Source organism: Papaver somniferum, chromosome 4, assembly GCF_003573695.1.
Source record: "Papaver somniferum cultivar HN1 chromosome 4, ASM357369v1, whole genome shotgun sequence".
Classification (NCBI taxonomy): Eukaryota; Viridiplantae; Streptophyta; class Magnoliopsida; order Ranunculales; family Papaveraceae; genus Papaver; species Papaver somniferum.
The window spans coordinates 61,069,945-61,087,804 of record NC_039361.1 but is presented as its reverse complement, the minus strand read 5'-3'; the positions used below and the strand labels follow the sequence as shown (position 1 = coordinate 61,087,804).

General features: G+C 37.0%; 5 protein-coding genes across 5 annotated transcripts; 3 read left to right on the top strand and 2 right to left on the bottom strand.

The window, feature by feature from the left end:
* The first annotated feature begins 9,571 nt into the window (after window positions 1-9,571).
* Window positions 9,572-10,365, top strand: LOC113272596 (ethylene-responsive transcription factor WIN1-like). Its single transcript, XM_026522409.1, has 2 exons — window positions 9,572-10,124; window positions 10,253-10,365. Exons 1-2 carry the CDS (start codon window positions 9,572-9,574, stop codon window positions 10,363-10,365), a joined length of 666 nt encoding a protein of 221 aa, XP_026378194.1.
* Window positions 10,366-10,557: 192 nt separating this feature from the next.
* On the bottom strand, window positions 10,558-12,707 carry LOC113272595 (pentatricopeptide repeat-containing protein At4g04790, mitochondrial-like). The gene is made up of 5 exons (XM_026522408.1): window positions 11,858-12,707; window positions 11,412-11,622; window positions 11,150-11,264; window positions 10,858-10,973; window positions 10,558-10,657 (listed from the first exon to the last, which is right to left on the bottom strand). The coding sequence occupies exons 1-5, from the start codon at window positions 12,705-12,707 to the stop codon at window positions 10,558-10,560; spliced, it is 1,392 nt and encodes a 463-aa protein (XP_026378193.1).
* A 1,733-nt stretch (window positions 12,708-14,440) lies between these two features.
* LOC113275674 lies at window positions 14,441-15,400 on the top strand. Its single transcript, XM_026525217.1, has 2 exons — window positions 14,441-14,634; window positions 14,710-15,400. The coding sequence occupies exons 1-2, from the start codon at window positions 14,548-14,550 to the stop codon at window positions 15,175-15,177; spliced, it is 555 nt and encodes a 184-aa protein (XP_026381002.1). The 5' UTR covers window positions 14,441-14,547; the 3' UTR covers window positions 15,178-15,400.
* LOC113272593 (heat stress transcription factor A-2e-like) lies at window positions 15,238-15,930 on the bottom strand. The gene is made up of 2 exons (XM_026522407.1): window positions 15,733-15,930; window positions 15,238-15,639 (listed from the first exon to the last, which is right to left on the bottom strand). Exons 1-2 carry the CDS (start codon window positions 15,928-15,930, stop codon window positions 15,238-15,240), a joined length of 600 nt encoding a protein of 199 aa, XP_026378192.1.
* Window positions 15,931-16,728: 798 nt separating this feature from the next.
* LOC113275672 (PLAT domain-containing protein 1-like) lies at window positions 16,729-17,485 on the top strand. The gene is made up of 2 exons (XM_026525215.1): window positions 16,729-16,836; window positions 16,920-17,485. The coding sequence occupies exons 1-2, from the start codon at window positions 16,759-16,761 to the stop codon at window positions 17,313-17,315; spliced, it is 474 nt and encodes a 157-aa protein (XP_026381000.1). The 5' UTR covers window positions 16,729-16,758; the 3' UTR covers window positions 17,316-17,485.
* The last annotated feature ends 375 nt before the right edge of the window (window positions 17,486-17,860 follow it).

The following is a 17,860-nucleotide window of genomic DNA, read 5'->3' as shown; positions in this document are numbered from 1 at the left end:
GAAGATAGAATGAATCCTTGTGTATTCCGCAATATTGATCATCCCTGATCCATATTACTGTGAGGCCCCGTAATGTATCTTATGTTGAGCATTATACAACCAAGTTGATATTCTTAGCTTAGTTGTTGTTCCGTGAGATATGGTATGTCGAGCATATTGAACTAAATTAATCATCTTGTTTGGTTATTTAGTTATTGCTCCGTAAGCATTCTTATGTCGAACAAAACAAATGATAATTAAATTGATTACTTTTGTAATTAGTGTGGTTGTTTATTCCAATTAGATTAATTATGGGTTCTTTTATAATTAATCAAGTTGAGTATTTTCGTGACTCCATAAGGTTTTCTTTTGTTGAGTATATGAACGGTTAAGCTAATCATTTTCTTATGGTTAACTTAGTCGTAGATCCGTAAGTTATCTTATGTTGAGCACAATCAAATGAATTAATCACTTTTTGTGTTTAATTTGGTTGTATATTCCGATTAAATTAATCATGGGTTTACTTGTGATTAATTTGATTGAGTTTTCGGATATAGAAATTCATTCTAATGGTTTTTGGTGTCCAATAAAAATCCTTCTTTTCTTTTGAAATTAAGGTCGCTCGTTGCTGTTCTTTCGGGAATGACATATAATGGGGGAGAGTTATTTTGAACTTGTGCTTAATGGTCATATCTTGAGGGGTGTGTGGCTGTGGAATTTTAGAGGGGTTATCTTGTATCTTTAAACTCCTTGATGAATGCATTTAGTTTCGGCTTTATGATTGCATCTAAATTAGTTGGTATGTATTTTTTCTTTTAGTCATGAAATGTCTCTTTCGGAAATTTAATTATGATCCCGTTCTTGTACCTTTGCCAATTTTATTGACAAAAAGGGGGAGAATTAATATGTAATTCACACTACAAATACATATGGTTTTCGGATCATTATGTAAGGGGAAGTGGTTTCCATGTGAGATGGAGTATTGACTAAGGGGGAGTGATACCTATCACCATAATACTATGACACTATATAACAATGATCGAGACCGATGCTTTCTCATTGTTATAGCTACGGATCTTCAACAACAGTGATTCTAAACTTACAACCTTTGGGATCATTGGAGTACTTGGAAGTGACGAAGATTTCAAGGAATGTTGAAGATTAGACATGTGGAATAGGAGCTACTAAAGTTTCTTTATCGTTTTTGTATTCCATATGTATTGATAGTTTTGTCACTAAAATTGACAAAGGGGTAGATTGTTCGAGCATTGCTCGGTCGAACTCGCATGCGTTGCTATCTCAAGCATGTTTGTCAATGTTAGTGATCAAAACTATAAGTCTTGATTTCTAGTCTATTATAGCTAAGTCTCGGACTATGATAGAAAGTGTAGTTGAGCTCAAGGACTTCATGGCAATTCATCATACAAGAAGAAGAACTACTCAAGGAACCGGTGGAACTTCTCGAAAAAAAGGTATGTGAAGACTTGAACTTATCTGTCACCCAAAAGTATATCTATTTTATCTCCTACTCTTTGAGACAAGAAGTCGTATGCTATATATATAGACTTGGATTATACACATTTGGTATTTTGAGCCGAGTATACCTCGCCTATTTATATCTCGAAATATGTGTTGGTAAGCTTTTCGCTTCGATCAAGTTTATCTTTACCTAGTGACGAAAGTCATGATATGTTTCAATCAGTTTGAAAATTGCTTTGACGAGAGATGGTGTAACAACTATGTAACGTCCTCTAACAATGTTTCAATGATTAAAATGAGAGTTTAGATTACATAACCAATCGTGGACATAAGCATTGTTGTGGAAACACATTTATGTATAAGTCCTATTCCTTGAACCAAAGTTTGCGAACTTTGTTGATCAAGAGAACCGGAAGAATGGCATGAGCCAAGTACGTGAACCCAGTCCGCGAACCGACGAAGTTCTCAAACCTGAGAATTTCCCCTGGAGTTTGTAAACTCTGCCCGGTAACTTAAGTCCGCGAACCTAGTCTGCGAACTTGAGAAGGTTATATATCTGAAGATAATTTATGAACTTAAACTTTAAAAATACTAAGGAATGCAGTTTGTAAACTGTGTCTATAAAATTTCATGAACCGATTCAAGTGAATCAAATCATCGTTGCTTCAATTGTGTCTTGTGTAGTACATGATATTTCCTTGCAATTGAACAACTCTCTGACTAGTTAATTTGAAGTCATTTGAACTAGTTATGGTGAAGAAGAACATGGTTGATATGAAATGATCATGTGGATAACATTTTGGTTAACTATTGTTGAGCCAACAAGTGCATACGTTTGGGTACGGTTAACAAACCTAGAAGCGTGCATTGTCAAGTGTGTGTAACAAGCTAAGTTTTTGATCTAACGATTGAGAAATATTAGCTTGAATCAAATTCAGGTTTTCATCTAACGGTGAATATTGAATGCTTTGTTACTAAGCTAACATAGATTGCAAACCCTGATTTGAAAGACTATATAAAGGAGACATCTAGTATTGTGCAAAACTAATACCCACACCTTACGTGTGATACTAGTTTGCGTGCTAGAGTCGATTCTCCTTTAACCTTTGGTTTTCTTCTTCTAAAACCAGGTTAACGACTTAAAGACTTCATTAGGATTGTGAATCCATATCGATACTATTTTTATCGTAGTTGTGTGATCTGATCTTGCATATTCTATCGTACGAGTATAATCAGATTGATTGGCTTGTGATTGATATCTTCGATAGGCAAGATATAGAAAGTAATCACAAACATCTTCGTCTCATTGTTTGTGATTCTGCAACATCTTGTTTCGCTACCATACGATTAAGATTGTTGTGAGGTGATTGATAACTCTAGGATGTTCTTCGGGAATATAAGACCGTATTATCAATTGGTTCCTGTTCACCTTGATTATTATCAAAAGACGGAACAAAACCTTAGGGTTTATCTGTGGGAGACAGATTCATCCTTTGATAGACTTGTCTGGGGGGAGACAGATTTGTTTATTGCCAAAGCCTGCGATTTTGGGTCATAACAACTCTTAGTTGTGGGTGAGATCAGCTAAGGAAATCAAGTGCGCAGTATCCTGCTGGGATCAGAGGCATAGGAGCATAATTGTACCTTGGATCAGTGGGATATTGATTGGGGTTCAACTACAGTCCAGTCCGAAGTTATCTTGGAGTAGGCTAGTGTCTGTAGCGGCCTAATACAGTGTGTGTTCAATCTGGACTAGGTCCCGGGGTTTTTCTGCATTTGCGGTTTCCTCGTTAACAAAATTTCTGGTGTCTGTGTTATTTCAATTTCTGCATTATATTATTTTATCTTTATAATTGAAACAGGTTGTGCGTTAGATCATCAATTAGAATATCCAACCTTTGGTTGTTGATTTAAATTGATTGATCCTTGGATATTGGTCTTTGGTACCATCCAAGTTATTCCTTGTGTTTGATTAAAGACTCGCTGATTTCTATTAGCTCGAGTCAATCAAAATAAGAGAGAGATATTAACTCCTTGAGATACTTTTACCTAGATTGAGTCTGGCTGTCTAGTTGATTCTCTAGAAAGTAATTCGGAGTTAGTCCATACAGATTGCTAAGCGAAATATTGGGTGGTGTTGTTAGACCCCCGCTTTTTCAGAAATGAACAATAAGCAAGGTACACGGATCATGATAAGTACTCTAAGCAAATAAAAACAAAAATATTGCTCAAGTTTATAGACATGCCTTTTTAGAAGACTCCAATTGAATTCTACAGTCTTACCGATTATATAATATGTGTGCCCTAATTCTCGTGCTTTCCTCATTGTATACATAGCAGGGCATTCCTTGGTGAGGATGCACTTACAACACATTCAAGTTGTGTTGAGGTGAACAATGTCTTGCTCACTACAAGTGACTTTTGGATTATCATGAAAGAGATCGCTTTTAGAACCTTTCACATCCAAATCCATCTTTCCAAAGAACTTATTAAGTTCCAACATCATGGATACTGCTTTCTCCATAGTCATGGAATTTTCTGGGAGATCATTCATTTTCACACTCAAAACATCATTGACTTTCTTTGGTATTCACTTCTGAGTACGTTTGGGAACAAATGGGACCTTCTTCCCATTACTCTCTTCTAGAATTCTCGGGAGAGAATTGGATTGACTATTCTTTTGCAAGTTAGACTTTCTCCAATTGGGAGCATCGGATCTTGTCTTTGTCTTTATGAAGTTATCCTTTTGATAACCATTACGATTATGAAAAGGATTCGTATAGCGTTTATAGGCAAACCTAGGTTTATCACAACACTGATTCTTTTGCCTAAAGGTTGGACAGTTACAACCTAGAACGTTAAGGGGATTAGTCTTAACATATGATCTTGGTTTCACAATTTCTTGTGATGCCAAAACGAGAACATCATGAAGTTTCTTATTCCTTATACGGAAACAACATTTCCTTTCCAGGTGACCTTTATTTCCGCAATAGTGGCAAACATAAGGAATGTTCTTACCTCGATCTGTGTGTGCTGACTTTGAAGGTTGATATACTTTTCTCTTTTGAACCTTAACTTCCGGTGAAGGTATTTCACTTTTCCCATTAGTGGAAACCTTTTTTTTGAGAAGAATCATTAGCATTGAAAATTTTTACCTCTTTGCTAATACTTGGAGCATCTATTCCCTTATAGCCCAATCCTCGTGTATCACGATGATTTTTTACTTTCTCCTAGCATAGTGGTCAACTTGCTTGAACTAGTATTGAACCTTTTCAAGTCATCTTCCAACATCTTGATTTTATCAAGAGCAGAAGCTAAATCAGTCTCAAGACGCTTTTCTCGAGCGAGAAAAGCACTTTCTCTGTCATCAAAACTAACTTGTTGAGAGTTAATCCTTGCTTCAGATTCTGCAAGTTTTTCTTCCAACGAAAAGTACTTTTGATAAAGATTATCACATTCAAGTGACTTCATATGTCGGTTTTCCTCAGAATCCTTGAGGATCGATTCGTTAGAATGATTCGAAACATAAACACCTGTGTAACATCTTCTCAACTGCTTGTTTTTTCGACAGAGAGGAGTCAGAAGAGGAGTGGCATGAAAAGTTGTCATCTTCTTCTTTTCCAACGAATTCAAAACCTTAACATACTCTGAGACTTCCTCATCAACCTCTCTGTCAATGTATGAATCACCTTCATCAGAAAGTTCATCCAATTGTTCTTTTAGGAGTGTTTCCCAGTTATCAACAGTTTTTACATTAAGAGAATGTTTAGATATTGACATAGATGTGACAGTTCTCTCAGGTGAATCCAATCTTTGAAAAACATCTGGTAATTTCTGACATGGTATGTTATTAGAGATAGACTCGTCCATAATCAGATCGCTACAAACACATACTTATAAGGTCTTTAATGTGTTTGCCTGCTCTGATACCAATTGAAAATGCGAGGGTTCTAACAACAACACCCAACAATTCGTTTGGTAATCTGAGAGGACTTACTCCAATATACTTTCTATGGAATCAACTAGACAGTCATACTCAATCAAAAGTAAAGTATATCAAAGAATTTAATATCTCTGACTCTTAATTCAATCTGCAATCAGCAAATAGAAATCTGCGAGCCCAAGATGAGTAACTTGAACGGTACCAAAGACCAATATTCAAGTGTCAATCAATGTAAATCAACAACCCAAGGTTGGATATTCTATTTGATTGATCTTAACGCACAACCTGTGATATTTCAATTATATGACAAAATATAATGCGGAAAAGCAATAACACTGACACCAGAATTTTGTTAACGAGGAAACCGAAAATGCAGAAAAACCCCGAGACCTAGTCCAGATTGAACACCACACTGTATTAATCCGCTACAGGCACTAGCCTACTACCAATTAACTTCGGACTGGACTGTAGTTGAACCCTAATCAATCTCACACTGATTCAAGGTACAGTTGCGCTCCTTACATCTCTGATCCCAGCAGGATACTACGCACTTGATTCCCTTAGTTGATCTCACCCACAACAAAGAGTTGCTACGACCCAAAGTCGAAGACTTGATAGACAAATCTGTCTCACACATAAAAGTCTATAGGATTGAATAAATCTCTCCCACAGAAATAACCAAGAGTTTTGTTCTGTCTTTTGATAAATCAAGGTGAACAGGAACCAATTAATAAACCAGACTTATATTCTCGAAGAACAGCCTAGAATTATCAACCACCTCACAATAAACTTAATCAACTAGCGAAACAAGTTATTGTGGAATCACAAACGATGATATTAAGTGTATGTGATTACTTTTCTATCTTTCCTATCGGAGATATAAAATCTCGAGCCAATTATTTCAATTGTACTCAACAAGATCAGATCACGCAACTACAAAGATAATAGTTGGTTCTGGCTTCACAATCCCAATGAAGTCTTCAAGTCGTTAACCTACAGGGTCTCGAGAAGAAACCTAATGTAAAAGGTGAATCGACTCTAGTTATGCAACTAGTAACACACAAGAGGTGTGGGGATTAGGTTTCCCAGTTGCTAGAGTTCTCCTTTATATAGTTTTCAAATAAGGGTTTGCAATCCAAGTTACGTACCTTGGTAACAAAGCATTCAATATTCACCGTTAGATGAAAAACCTTATTCAACCAAGATAATATCTTTCAACCGTTAGATCGAACTTAGATTGTTACACACAAATGAAATGTACCCTCATTTAGGTTTATGTAACCGTATCTAAACATGTACACCATGTTGGTTCACAAATAGTTAACCGAGGCTAGCCATATGATTACTCTCATATCAACCTTATTCATCTCAACCATAACTATTTAAAATGACTCAAATGAAACTAGTTAAAGAGTTGTTCAATTGTTATATAAAACACAATTGAAACCAAATCGGTTTGATTCACTTGAATCAATGATGAACATTATAGCCATGGTTTGCAAAGATTGCATTCCTTATGATTTAAATGTTTAAGTTCATGAACAAACCGATTTGACAAAGTAACCAACTTAAGTATGCGCACTTAAGCAACCGGATTTGAGTTTGTTTAGTTTCCAAACTCATCAGAAATTTTCGGTTCGAAAACTTCCGCCAGTATGCGTACGGGTACGCATACTTAAGGTGACTAGTTTAGGATTTTGTAATTTCCAAACTCAGCAGATATTTTCGGTTCGAAAACTTCCGCCAGTATGCGTACGGGTATGCATACTTATCTTGTCTCCTTCACCAATTTGGTATACACACATATGCATACACTTGGTTCCCGGTTTATGGATTTATACACTAATGTACGAACACACTATATATGCTTATATCCAAACATGGTTACATTCTCAACTCTTTATTTCAATCATTGAAACATTCTTCTATAATGACAATAGCCGTTTTTACACACTATTAGCATCAAAGCAATTTTCAAGATATTGAAATAATCATTATCGAAACATTCCAAGCCTACATCAAATGATTGTATCACACAAACCATGTAAGATGTTACTCGGCAATTTTCTCATGATATAAGATGAACTTGGTCGAAGCGAAAGCTTACCAACACATATTTCAAGAAATATGTAAGCGTGATATATTCAGTTCGAAATCTCAAATGTGTATAGAGAAAACTATATCTTAATACGATTTATGTCTCAATATAGGAGATAGTAGAAATAGACTTTCCAAGTGATAGATGAGTTCAAGTCTCCCTATACCTTTTGTCGAAGAAGTTCCACAAGCTCCCCTTAGTAGTTCTTCGTCTTCAAATAATGAACTCTGTGAAATCTAAGCTCAACTACACTATCTATGTCCTAGTCCGAGACATCTATAAATAGGCTAGAAATCAATACTTATAGTTTTGATCACTAACATTGACAAACATGCTTGAGATAGTAACGCATGCGAGTTCGACCGAGCAGTGCTCTAACAATCTCCCCCTTTGTCAATTTTAGTGACAAAACTATCAATACATATGGATTACAAAATAGATAGAAATTGTAGCTTCTCTAACAAATGCTTGATCTCCTTGGCATCTTCAACGCGACTCGAAATCTTCATCACTTCCAAGTACTCCATGATCCTAAAGGTTGTAAGTTCAGCATCACAGTTATTGAAGATCCGTAGCGATAACAATGAGAAAATAAAAATGCCCTCAATCATTGTTATACGGTGTCATAATATTATTACACAGCATCAAAGTCCAATTGTATCACACCTTTGACAACAATACTATGGTGATATGTATCACTCCCCCTTATTCAAACTTCATCTCAACATGAAAACCACTCCCCCTTACATAATGATCCGTAAACCATATGTATTTGTAGTATCGCACTACACATTAATTCTCCCCCTTTTTGTCAATATAAATTGGCAAAGGTATGAAAACTAGTGGGATCCTCATGAAATTCTCACAGAGATACTTCACGACCAAAAGAGAATACCATATCAACTTATTTTAGATGCCATCATAAAGCCGAAACTAAATGCATTCATCAAGGAGTTTACAAAGATACAAGATAACCCCTAATATTCCACAGCCTCACTCCCCACAAAGATTTAGCAATTAAGCACAAGTTCAAAATGAACTCTCCCCCATAAAATATCATTCCCGAAAGAACAACAAATACGACCTTACTTTTAGAAGAAAAGAAGGATTTGTTACTCCCATATATAGTTGGTGTTGGCCCATTGGGGGATGGATTGCGGGGTATACATAGCACAGACGGTATTGCAGTAGTAAGCATACGCAGGTTTTAAAGCAAGATTACCGGTTGAACTCTAGACAACATCCATCTCCTCAAATACTTATGGACCTATGGTGTTTGATCAGATAACAAGCCAGAGAAGTCAAGTTATAAGTCTTGTGCTGATAAATTCAAACTCTTATATAAAATGTATCCATAATCAGATAAATTCTTCAGAACAAAAAAAGACACCCATTGAGTGACAAAAGTTCTAGGAATAAATAACTTTTCTGTTAATGAATAATAAAGGTTAGATGAAAAGAACCATTGGGGAGTGTTTATTTTTGCACTTTTAAGGTGTTGGATTTTGTTTTCAAGTGTTTGTATGTTTACTAATTGAGTATTAATTGGGTTCATAAACTCTTTTTTTATCTAATTAAGAACCATTTTTGTATGACAAGCATGCTTTACAAGTAGTAGACACTTAATCACAGAGTATTACTCCTGTCAATTTCATAATTTGGATTTACTGGTTCAAGTCAAAAATTAGTGTAGATTCCTTTCTCTGATTAAACAAAATAAAATAAAATTAGGAACAACAAATGAAAACTAGGGGTTTCTTCATTCATATCTTTGTCTATGTATCTTCCCCCTCAATGAAAGATTTGGATTTGGGATCTTGCATTTCTGCTAGCTAGGAGTTGGTTTAGCAAAAACAAAAACAAAAACCAACATCATTGGAGCATGGTATTTGGACCTTATGCTGAAAAATCCACCCTAGTTACAAATACGGTTTTGTTGACGTCATTCAACATTAGTCTAATGCACATAATGAGTCACCAAGTCTTATCATTGTCTCATTTACTTCCATCATTCCATCTACTTGTTTGAAGCTAGACTTGAACACATTTCTTACTCTCACTAGCTAGATTCCATGGATTGTACAAACAAAAACTCGTCAAAAGAACAAATCTCGTATAGAAATCATCAAGTTGAAGAACAAGCGGGAGTAAGAAGTACTACCTCTGTTACTAGTAGTAAGGGAACAGTGAGAAGGTTTCTAGGTGTAAGACAAAGACCATCAGGAATATGGGTTGCTGAAATCAAAGACTCTTCACAAAAACTAAGACTTTGGTTAGGAACTTTTGATACACCAGAAGAAGCAGCCATGGCTTATGACGATGCTGCTCGCCTTCTTCGTGGAAGGGATGCAAAAACAAATTTTCCATATAAGGGTATCAGTACCAATAAGCAGAACACACATCATGAAGATGAAGGGAATATTGGTCGTAGTCATTTAACTGCCAAAAATCCAAGGTTTTATCAACTTCTTCGACGTCCTATTTTGAAGAACCACGCGAAGTCGTTGTCCACGGGAGAGACCGCCAAGGAAGGTTCTAGGACGGTCGTGTATGATGAGAAGAGACCGAACGAATTCGATTCTTCGTTTAAATATAGCTCCGTCACTGAAGAAACTGTAGCCTGCTGTTCGTCGGATTATGACCATCAAATATTATTTGGGTTTAGCAATGGATGCAAGGAAAGGCTTGGACTGATGAATACTTATGGGTTCTCATCATTTGTAGTTCTAAGGTTTATTCTTCTGTTATTGTAGCACCTTCTAATATTGATGTTGATGGAGGAAAAGATAATACATTATCAGAAATTAAAGAGACGCAATCAGAAGCTAATGAACAATCTCTTGCATTTTCTTCCGTGGTTGATTAAATGACCCAACTGAACGAAAGAGGAACGACCTGCGCCTTGAACATTGTACTTTTCTTGCCTGCGAGATCCCTGTTCAAAGACATCGACATTTATTTCATGTAATACTCCTTGCTTGATGAGAATAACATGTGTGTACTTTCCCGTTTAATTTAGTTTGTCTGGTTTTATCTTTAATAATCACAGGTCCAACCTCTACAGCTGTGGGTTCAGGCGCCTGTATAAGATAGGCGAAGGCTTGATTGCCAGCAGCTCATCTCTGTCTTTCAGTTTTGTGAGTAAGTCAACCGCGGAACTGAGATGGTTCGAACACAATATAAGATGACCATTTCACAGCCATCAAACCAATAGTCTGGATCACTCAACTCCCCAAGCAGCTCCATCAATCTATCCAACTCCTTCAGATTCATTCTTCGCCATGCCCAAACTTCACATGTGCATTTGTAGTTGACATGTAAACCGGCTTTGTAGGATGATACTAGAAGATTGCATTACCTTGTAGTAATTGGCAAAATCCTCTTCACATTCACAAAGTCACAATTGGCTATTACATTGCTGTATGCCAGAGAATCTGTCGAGAGAATCCAAGAATGTTTTCTGCTTGAAGTATCCTGCCGTTGTAGAAATGTACATAACTGTCGTACACATTACGCCCATTTCTTTCATATGATCGCTTAGCATGTTGTAAGCATCTTCAAAATCTTTCACTCTAACCAACAAAATTTATCATCCCCCTGAACGTTGGCTTCAAGTTATGTCATCAAATCCGTAAATATACAAGACGAACCAAATCAAGCTTACGGCTCTCCTCGACTGCACCCAGAAGTTGATGGATTTTTTCAAGAGAGAGGGAGTCCAGTTCATCCATCTTACCAACAAGATCAAGGGCTGGATGCACCTCCCTGAATTTACAAAAGTATGTGAAAAGCTCCCCATATGATAAGGATGAGGGCTATGTTGTGTTAGGCGCTAGGCGAAAACAACAACACACATGATTTGGCACCTTGGGTGCTTTTTTTTTTTCTAGGCAACTCGCGCGCCTAGAGCACCTAGGCGAGCGCCCAGGGAGGGTGCATGGAACATGAAACTTCTCGTGAAACTTCTCAAATTCAGATATGGTGTCCTCAACCACTAAAACTGGGATGCTATTTGCGTAGCTGTATATAAAATGCAATAGTTTTCCCTCTGTTGCTTCAGAGCCTTTTGGTTCAGCCGGTTCTAATCTTTCAATGTTTTTTATAGAAATAAGATCTTCAAATACTATTTACAAATGAAAGTTAGATCGACCATCTAAGTTGTGATAGAACAAACCAAGGAAAATAAAGAAGGAATTCCTAGAAGTTGTAGCAAGAGAAAGCGCCCAGGGCGCATTATTAGCGCCTCAAATTTTCTCAAAGTGCCCAACTCGAGAGCCTTGGAACGGATAAGACACTGCGGCGTCCAACTGAGGAATATTAGCGAGGCGAGGCGCTATGAGGCGTGCACACTGAATCACCCGCCTTGTGCGTTTTCGCCGACGCCTCGCTCGCCTTTGACAACATAGTCTGTAGCTCCTTATTGAAATGCTCCCCACATGATAAGGATAAGGGTGAAACATGAAACTTCTCGTGCAGCTTCTCGCATTCAGATATGGCGTCATCAACCGCTAAAGCTGGGATGCTACTTGTATAACTGTATAGTAAGTGCGACAATTTTTCCTCTGATGTTCCAGAAGCTTTCAGTGCCAAAATGAATTTCTCTGCGAAAATTTTCAATTCGTGCTTTCCCAGGGACTTAAAAATATTGGATAAGTAGTCTTGTGATGAAACTTTCGTTACATCGATAACACTTAACAATTTCACAAGCTCTTTCACATACCTGTCACTTTCGCATAATGCCAACAAATAGCTTTCTGTGAGTTCGCCTCCAACATTATCAACTCCAACTGAGTCGCAAAGCTCCTGAATTTTATGCTCATTGCCAACTTTAATCCAAAGCAACATTTCATAGTAACCTACTCTATAAGATGCACCAGGATTCGCTTCTGTGATAACTTTACTGAAAGATTTGAACTCTTCAACCATCCCCTTTTCGACAATATATCTGAGCAACGGGCCATAGGTTGTTTCTTTAATCTGACCTCCATTTTCTTTCATAGCTTTAAAGATTTGATCAGCTTCATGTATGTTTTGTAAACATTCGTCTTCATCAAAACTCTTCTTTATGCTGTTTATGAAAACTTTTATTAATGCATAATTTTCTTTCGAACCAGTATCTCGCCCAGTCTTACCAAAGATGCCAAGTGCATCATCTGCACCCAGTTTATCTCCAAATAAAGCTACAGTCTCAGCAAACCGATGATTCATATTGTTCTTTTAAACGACCTTCTGTTTTCTTTCCCGTGCCGTAACCCTCCTGCGCTCCAGGTAACCAAGATCTGTCGTGGGTTTATTTCCGCCCCATGATATTCCTGAGTCTTGGTCTTGGAAATACGAAGAAAACGAATCCATTTGTTTAGCTCCATCACTGCTCGAAACTGAAGTTATGGAATGAGGATCAGTGATCTCCTTTGGGACATCAAAGTTTTCGGATGGAGATTTTCTTTTCACTAGGGTTGATTTTTCAGCAGTGGATGCATTCAAATCAGAATTTCTTGCAAAATTCTTCGGAATTTTTGCAAATAGAGAGGTTAATTTTCTTAATCCACACATTCGATCTATATTAGGAGCTAGGGTATGGGAGGGTTTAGGTTAAACTGAGTGAGTTGTTGTAATTTCATTTAACTTGTTTTATACTCTCCGATCTCCACTCTTCACTCTCCAGCTTTGAGTGCGAGCAACTGTCTTCGCTGTCAAAGGGTTGACCGGTGGAAAGGGTTAGGGTAGACAAAGTTGCCAAACCAACCCATGAATCGTTAAGCCCGCTTAGGGTTGATTCACCAACCTGAACCGCTGCCACCTCAGTCAGGCTAATCCCGGTTGCCCTGTCTTCCCTATACATGCCTAGCAACTAGCAGTCTCTCTTTTTAGCTGGTTTTCCTCGTGAAACTGATCCAAAGTTGTGCTGTGTGATAGTGTTGTCGAGTATTCCTTCAAATAAAGAAAACGTTATTTTTAGTACTATCGATCAATATCAACTCGTTCCGGGACCGTATCTTCCTCACTATCTTAGCTGAGTTGTATAATAAATGAATGAACCACACAATAATGTGACGGTAGAGGGTTAGTTTGGTGCAATTTCTGAGCAACTAATGGACTTATGCCAATGCAAAACCCTCAACTAATGGACTTATGCGAATCCAAGATTCAAAAAGAGCTTCAACAGCCAGAAATTCAAAACAAAAAACATTTTTCTTGTTTTTTTTTTTTGTGATCTATTTTGATTGCTTTGTTTCCTCCTTTCCTTTGGATTAGCTTCAATGGTAAGCTTTTTTCACTAGTCTCTAACCCTTTTTCTCCTTTATATATTAGTACGTACAATGTTATTTTCTTTTCCTATTAAAATAATGTAACAGTATAAAAAAGAAATTCTATTAAAAAGCCAAGGCCAGAAAAAGATGATCCAATCTCTCCTGTGATCCTCATTCATCAAATGAATTTTTTGCTACAAATAAGTACAATATCCATGTAGGAGTGCGCATAAGCGCGCGCATCAGAATATGTTTTCACCTCTAACTTGTTCTTTATTGTTTCTTGATTAAATCCATAAAACTGTGCTACTGTCACTAAATACTATTAGTTGCTAGTGAAAAGATATCTAATGATAGACATTTTCTGGAGCAGGTCGGTCAGTAGTTATAAAATTATATTGGAATTATTGAATCTCATTACAGTAAAAATCAATCTTCATTTCATCTCTACGTGCATCCAGCAAACACCGACCTAAATTAACGATACCTGCCCTGGCCCTGCCTCCCCACAGCAATGGCACCCCATCATGCATAATATTAATAATAATACACCTTGCTGTCTGTCTTACATTCACTATTCAACTTATTCAATCACTGTCTCTCCCCCATCAATAATTTAGAATTTTTGTCGCAGTTTAATAATTCACACTCACATGCAAATTAATTGGCTTATAATAATAACATTTCAGATCTCATTTTTTCATTGTTCTGATCTCCTTTCTCAAATTCATATATACATAGTATTCCCCATTCTGACAAAACATCTTAAAAATTATTCTCCCCACCTCAATCCAGCCATGGCCGTATCATCATGTCTCACAAAACCGCTTTTCTTGTTCTTGCTGGTTTCATGTATTTTCATCTCCACAATCAAAGCCACAGAGGTATGCACACATCCATTTCTCATCAGGTTTTCACTAAAATTGTCTGCATAATACTTAACCTTTTTTTTTTCCCAGGACGAGGATACAATTTATGGAGATGAATGTGACTATGAAATAGTGGTGAGCACAGGTAAATCGCAGGGACCAACAAATTACAGGCTATCAGTTGTTTTGACAACAAAAAATGGCGAAAACATCAGTACTAGTGATTTTGTTGGCGAATGGGGAGATATGGGTCGATACCATACGTTCTTTCAAGCTGATTCCGAGAGCGGGTTTATGGCGACCGGACCTTGTTTCACTACTAGTTTCTGCAATATCGAGATTGGTGGTGGGAATGGAAGTAATGGAGGAGGTCGTTTAAAGCCACACTGGTATGTTAATAACATTACAGTGATTACTAGAGGGGACAAGATCATCGATCGAGTGAGAACGTTTCATTTCTTCGGTAAACATCATAATATAGCGCGTACTAATCCTCCTGTTAGCTATGGTAATTGCCGTAAATCGCATAAAAAGAAGAGCCAAAAGAAGAAGCACTGAGCTGAGCTAAATGTATATGATCACTCTAGCTAGCTATATTGGCATATTAATATTCTGCTGTTAAGTTTTACATATTTCTCTTGAATTCCATATTTCACTGAATTTATGTTCTATATAGCGAATTCGTATATCCATACTGTGAAGTTGTTGCTGTAATATTTGCTCCATGAGATCAAGACGTTGCTCGATGAACTGAAAACACTGCCGCATATTTTGTTGTTCTTGCCTCAGTTTCACTAGTTCTTTAATTAATTTATTCTTGTTTTCTTTAAGTGATTCTTTCTCTTCTGTTTCTGTTGATCCATTTGAAGAACTTATCCCTTGAGAATGTTGTTGATGGATAACTGCACTAGTATACGAAGATGGTCTCCGCCGTTTAATGTTCTTCAGTAAATGTTTCTGACCTTTTTGAAATACTTCATGTGCAAACTCCCAACGTTCTGGATCGACCTTGCTAAATCCCTGACCACAAAAAAATATCAAAATTTACGTAAACGAAACAAACTGAATTTGATTAACTAGCAAAATGGAGATCGATAAGAGAATAGCGCGTACATAGACGTTCAGTTGTCTAATGAAGCTCGAAAAATTGTTGTGCCTAAAGTATTTTGGCAAAACATGTTTCTCCAAATCTCTATGGTTCCAAACAACAAAGCTATTGTTGAAGGTTTGGCTCCATGACACAATTGAATCTGTCGATGGATCGTCTACCATTTCGTATGTCTTTCTAATAAACTGCGATGGAAACCCCATTATCATCACTTGAACAAATTACACAAACATTTTGAGAAATGTGGAAATCAACATTTCTTAAATACCCACATTTTGTCTTCATAAATTTGATTCCCTTGGAAAATGCAGACTGTGTGTTTGTTGTACTCATGTATTCTAAAAAAAGAATGCAAGATTCCTGTACCTACTTTTTCATTTTTCGCACCCAAAATGCAGAGAATGTGTGTCTTGCCTCAAGATTAGAGAAGAGCAGGGAACATTGGAGAAATTGATCGATTAAGTACAAAGTAAAACCCAGGTGGCGCGCCGGAGATAAATTAATGAGCTGTGTGCGGCATCCTTACTTGTGCTCCCCATCAAAGTTCTTAACCCATTGTCCGAAGGCATGGAGCATATGTTGAGCCATTTATCTTTTTCACGCGCTGCCCTGCTGATTTGTTTGGCATACTTCTCATCTGACTATTGCCTAATAATATAGCTGCAAATTTTAACGGGGCAACTGGAACGCAATGGAGTGGCTCCACGAGAACAGCGAATTACCGCATCGTCAGAGCCTAAATTTGACAAATTTTTCTTACCATGGGGACTCGACCGATTTTCTAAGTGAGCATGTGGTTTGGTTTGATAAAAATCATGGAGTTTAAGACTGATAGCGGTGGAGATAGTTTTCAACGGCATCCACTGAATCTGATCATTCAAACTACTAATAATCAAAGTCAAGCCCACAATGCCAGCTCCACTTGTACCGAGTTTAGCCAAAACTTTATCTCATATTCGTGAAATTTTTGATATAAAGTCCCATACAATGATCACCATTATTCCTCATCAACCATCTCAAAAACAAAAACCATGGCTAAAGTAATCACATGTTTTGTACTGCATTTTCTAGTTTTCTTAGCTATGGCCTCAACATCAATCAAAGCTCAGGTATATACAACTTTTGTGTTCATTTTTGTTCTTTAATGAAATATGTTCTCAGTACTCATTCTTATACATGGTGGTGATTACAGGCTACTCAACAGTGTGACTATGAGATGATAGTGAACACTGGCATAACCAGAGGGCCATCTAACTCCAAACTCCGCGTAATAGTTGAGGCGATTGGCGGCGAAGGCACCATCAACACAACTAACTTGATTAGGAAGTGGGGCGCTATGGGTCAAGGATACACGTATTTTCTACCGTATTCATCAGATAGATTCAGAACCAGGTTACCTTGTATGAAAGACAATTTCTGTTGGATTGGGATCAGAGGGAAGAAAGGAGAACTAAATCCTCACTGGTATATAGAAAACATCACAGTTAGTACAAAAGGTCCAGGTGTTATCAATCGTATGAAAACATTTCAATTTCTTGAAGAGATTGATACTGTTTATCCTGATGCTAGTCATGGAGAATGCCCATAAGCATCTGTCCTAATATCTGATACTAAGACGCAAACTGCTTACAGCTAGAAATTGGCTCTAGATAAGAACCACAATAATAAATAAAAAAACATCCTTCATACGTATCCCGATTTCTATGTGTTCATGAATTATTTGAAAACAATGAAATTTAAATAAATTGTTGTATGAAATTGAATCTAATTCAGTGATAATCGCTGGACGTGGTTCGAGTCTGAATTTCCAAAGTCGAGCCATCAGCTAAGCTTTAGTCAACATTTCGAGGACTATGGTCGAAGCTGCTCCAGTAAGTTTTGCAATTCCAAGTCCTTGTCAAATGTGGATCTCCCGGCGAGCAAACTTAATTTATATTCTGTTTTTGGAGAAGAAATACTTTCACTTTTTCATTTTAGCCTAAAAATAGGTCAAATTAAAAAAGTGAAAGTATCTCTTTTTTCTAGAAACAGAGAGAGTATCTTTTTTTATCTTATTTGACCATCATAATTACTTCATGCTTCAAAAAAAAAAAAAGAATCATAATTACTTATAATGTACTCAAAGAAGTAAAT

Bases quoted from the DNA above. Each gene is read 5' to 3' on its own strand.
- LOC113275674 (XM_026525217.1), top strand. From the start codon at position 14,548: ATGGCCGTATCATCATGTCTCACAAAACCGCTTTTCTTGTTCTTGCTG. The intron at 14,635-14,709 runs GTATGCACACAT...TTTTTTTCCCAG, and splicing joins CCACAATCAAAGCCACAGAG to GACGAGGATACAATTTATGG.
- LOC113272595 (XM_026522408.1), bottom strand. From the start codon at position 12,707: ATGAATCATCGGTTTGCTGAGACTGTAGCTTTATTTGGAGATAAACTG. The intron at 10,974-11,149 runs GTTCGTCTTGTA...CTACAACGGCAG, and splicing joins AGAGCCGTAAGCTTGATTTG to GATACTTCAAGCAGAAAACA. The intron at 10,658-10,857 runs GTAATGCAATCT...GAACCATCTCAG, and splicing joins ATTTTGCCAATTACTACAAG to TTCCGCGGTTGACTTACTCA.
- LOC113272593 (XM_026522407.1), bottom strand. From the start codon at position 15,930: ATGGGGTTTCCATCGCAGTTTATTAGAAAGACATACGAAATGGTAGAC. The intron at 15,640-15,732 runs GTACGCGCTATT...TTTTGTGGTCAG, and splicing joins TTAGACAACTGAACGTCTAT to GGATTTAGCAAGGTCGATCC.
- LOC113272596 (XM_026522409.1), top strand. From the start codon at position 9,572: ATGGATTGTACAAACAAAAACTCGTCAAAAGAACAAATCTCGTATAGA. The intron at 10,125-10,252 runs GTTCGTCGGATT...CTGTTATTGTAG, and splicing joins TGAAGAAACTGTAGCCTGCT to CACCTTCTAATATTGATGTT.
- LOC113275672 (XM_026525215.1), top strand. From the start codon at position 16,759: ATGGCTAAAGTAATCACATGTTTTGTACTGCATTTTCTAGTTTTCTTA. The intron at 16,837-16,919 runs GTATATACAACT...TGGTGATTACAG, and splicing joins CAACATCAATCAAAGCTCAG to GCTACTCAACAGTGTGACTA.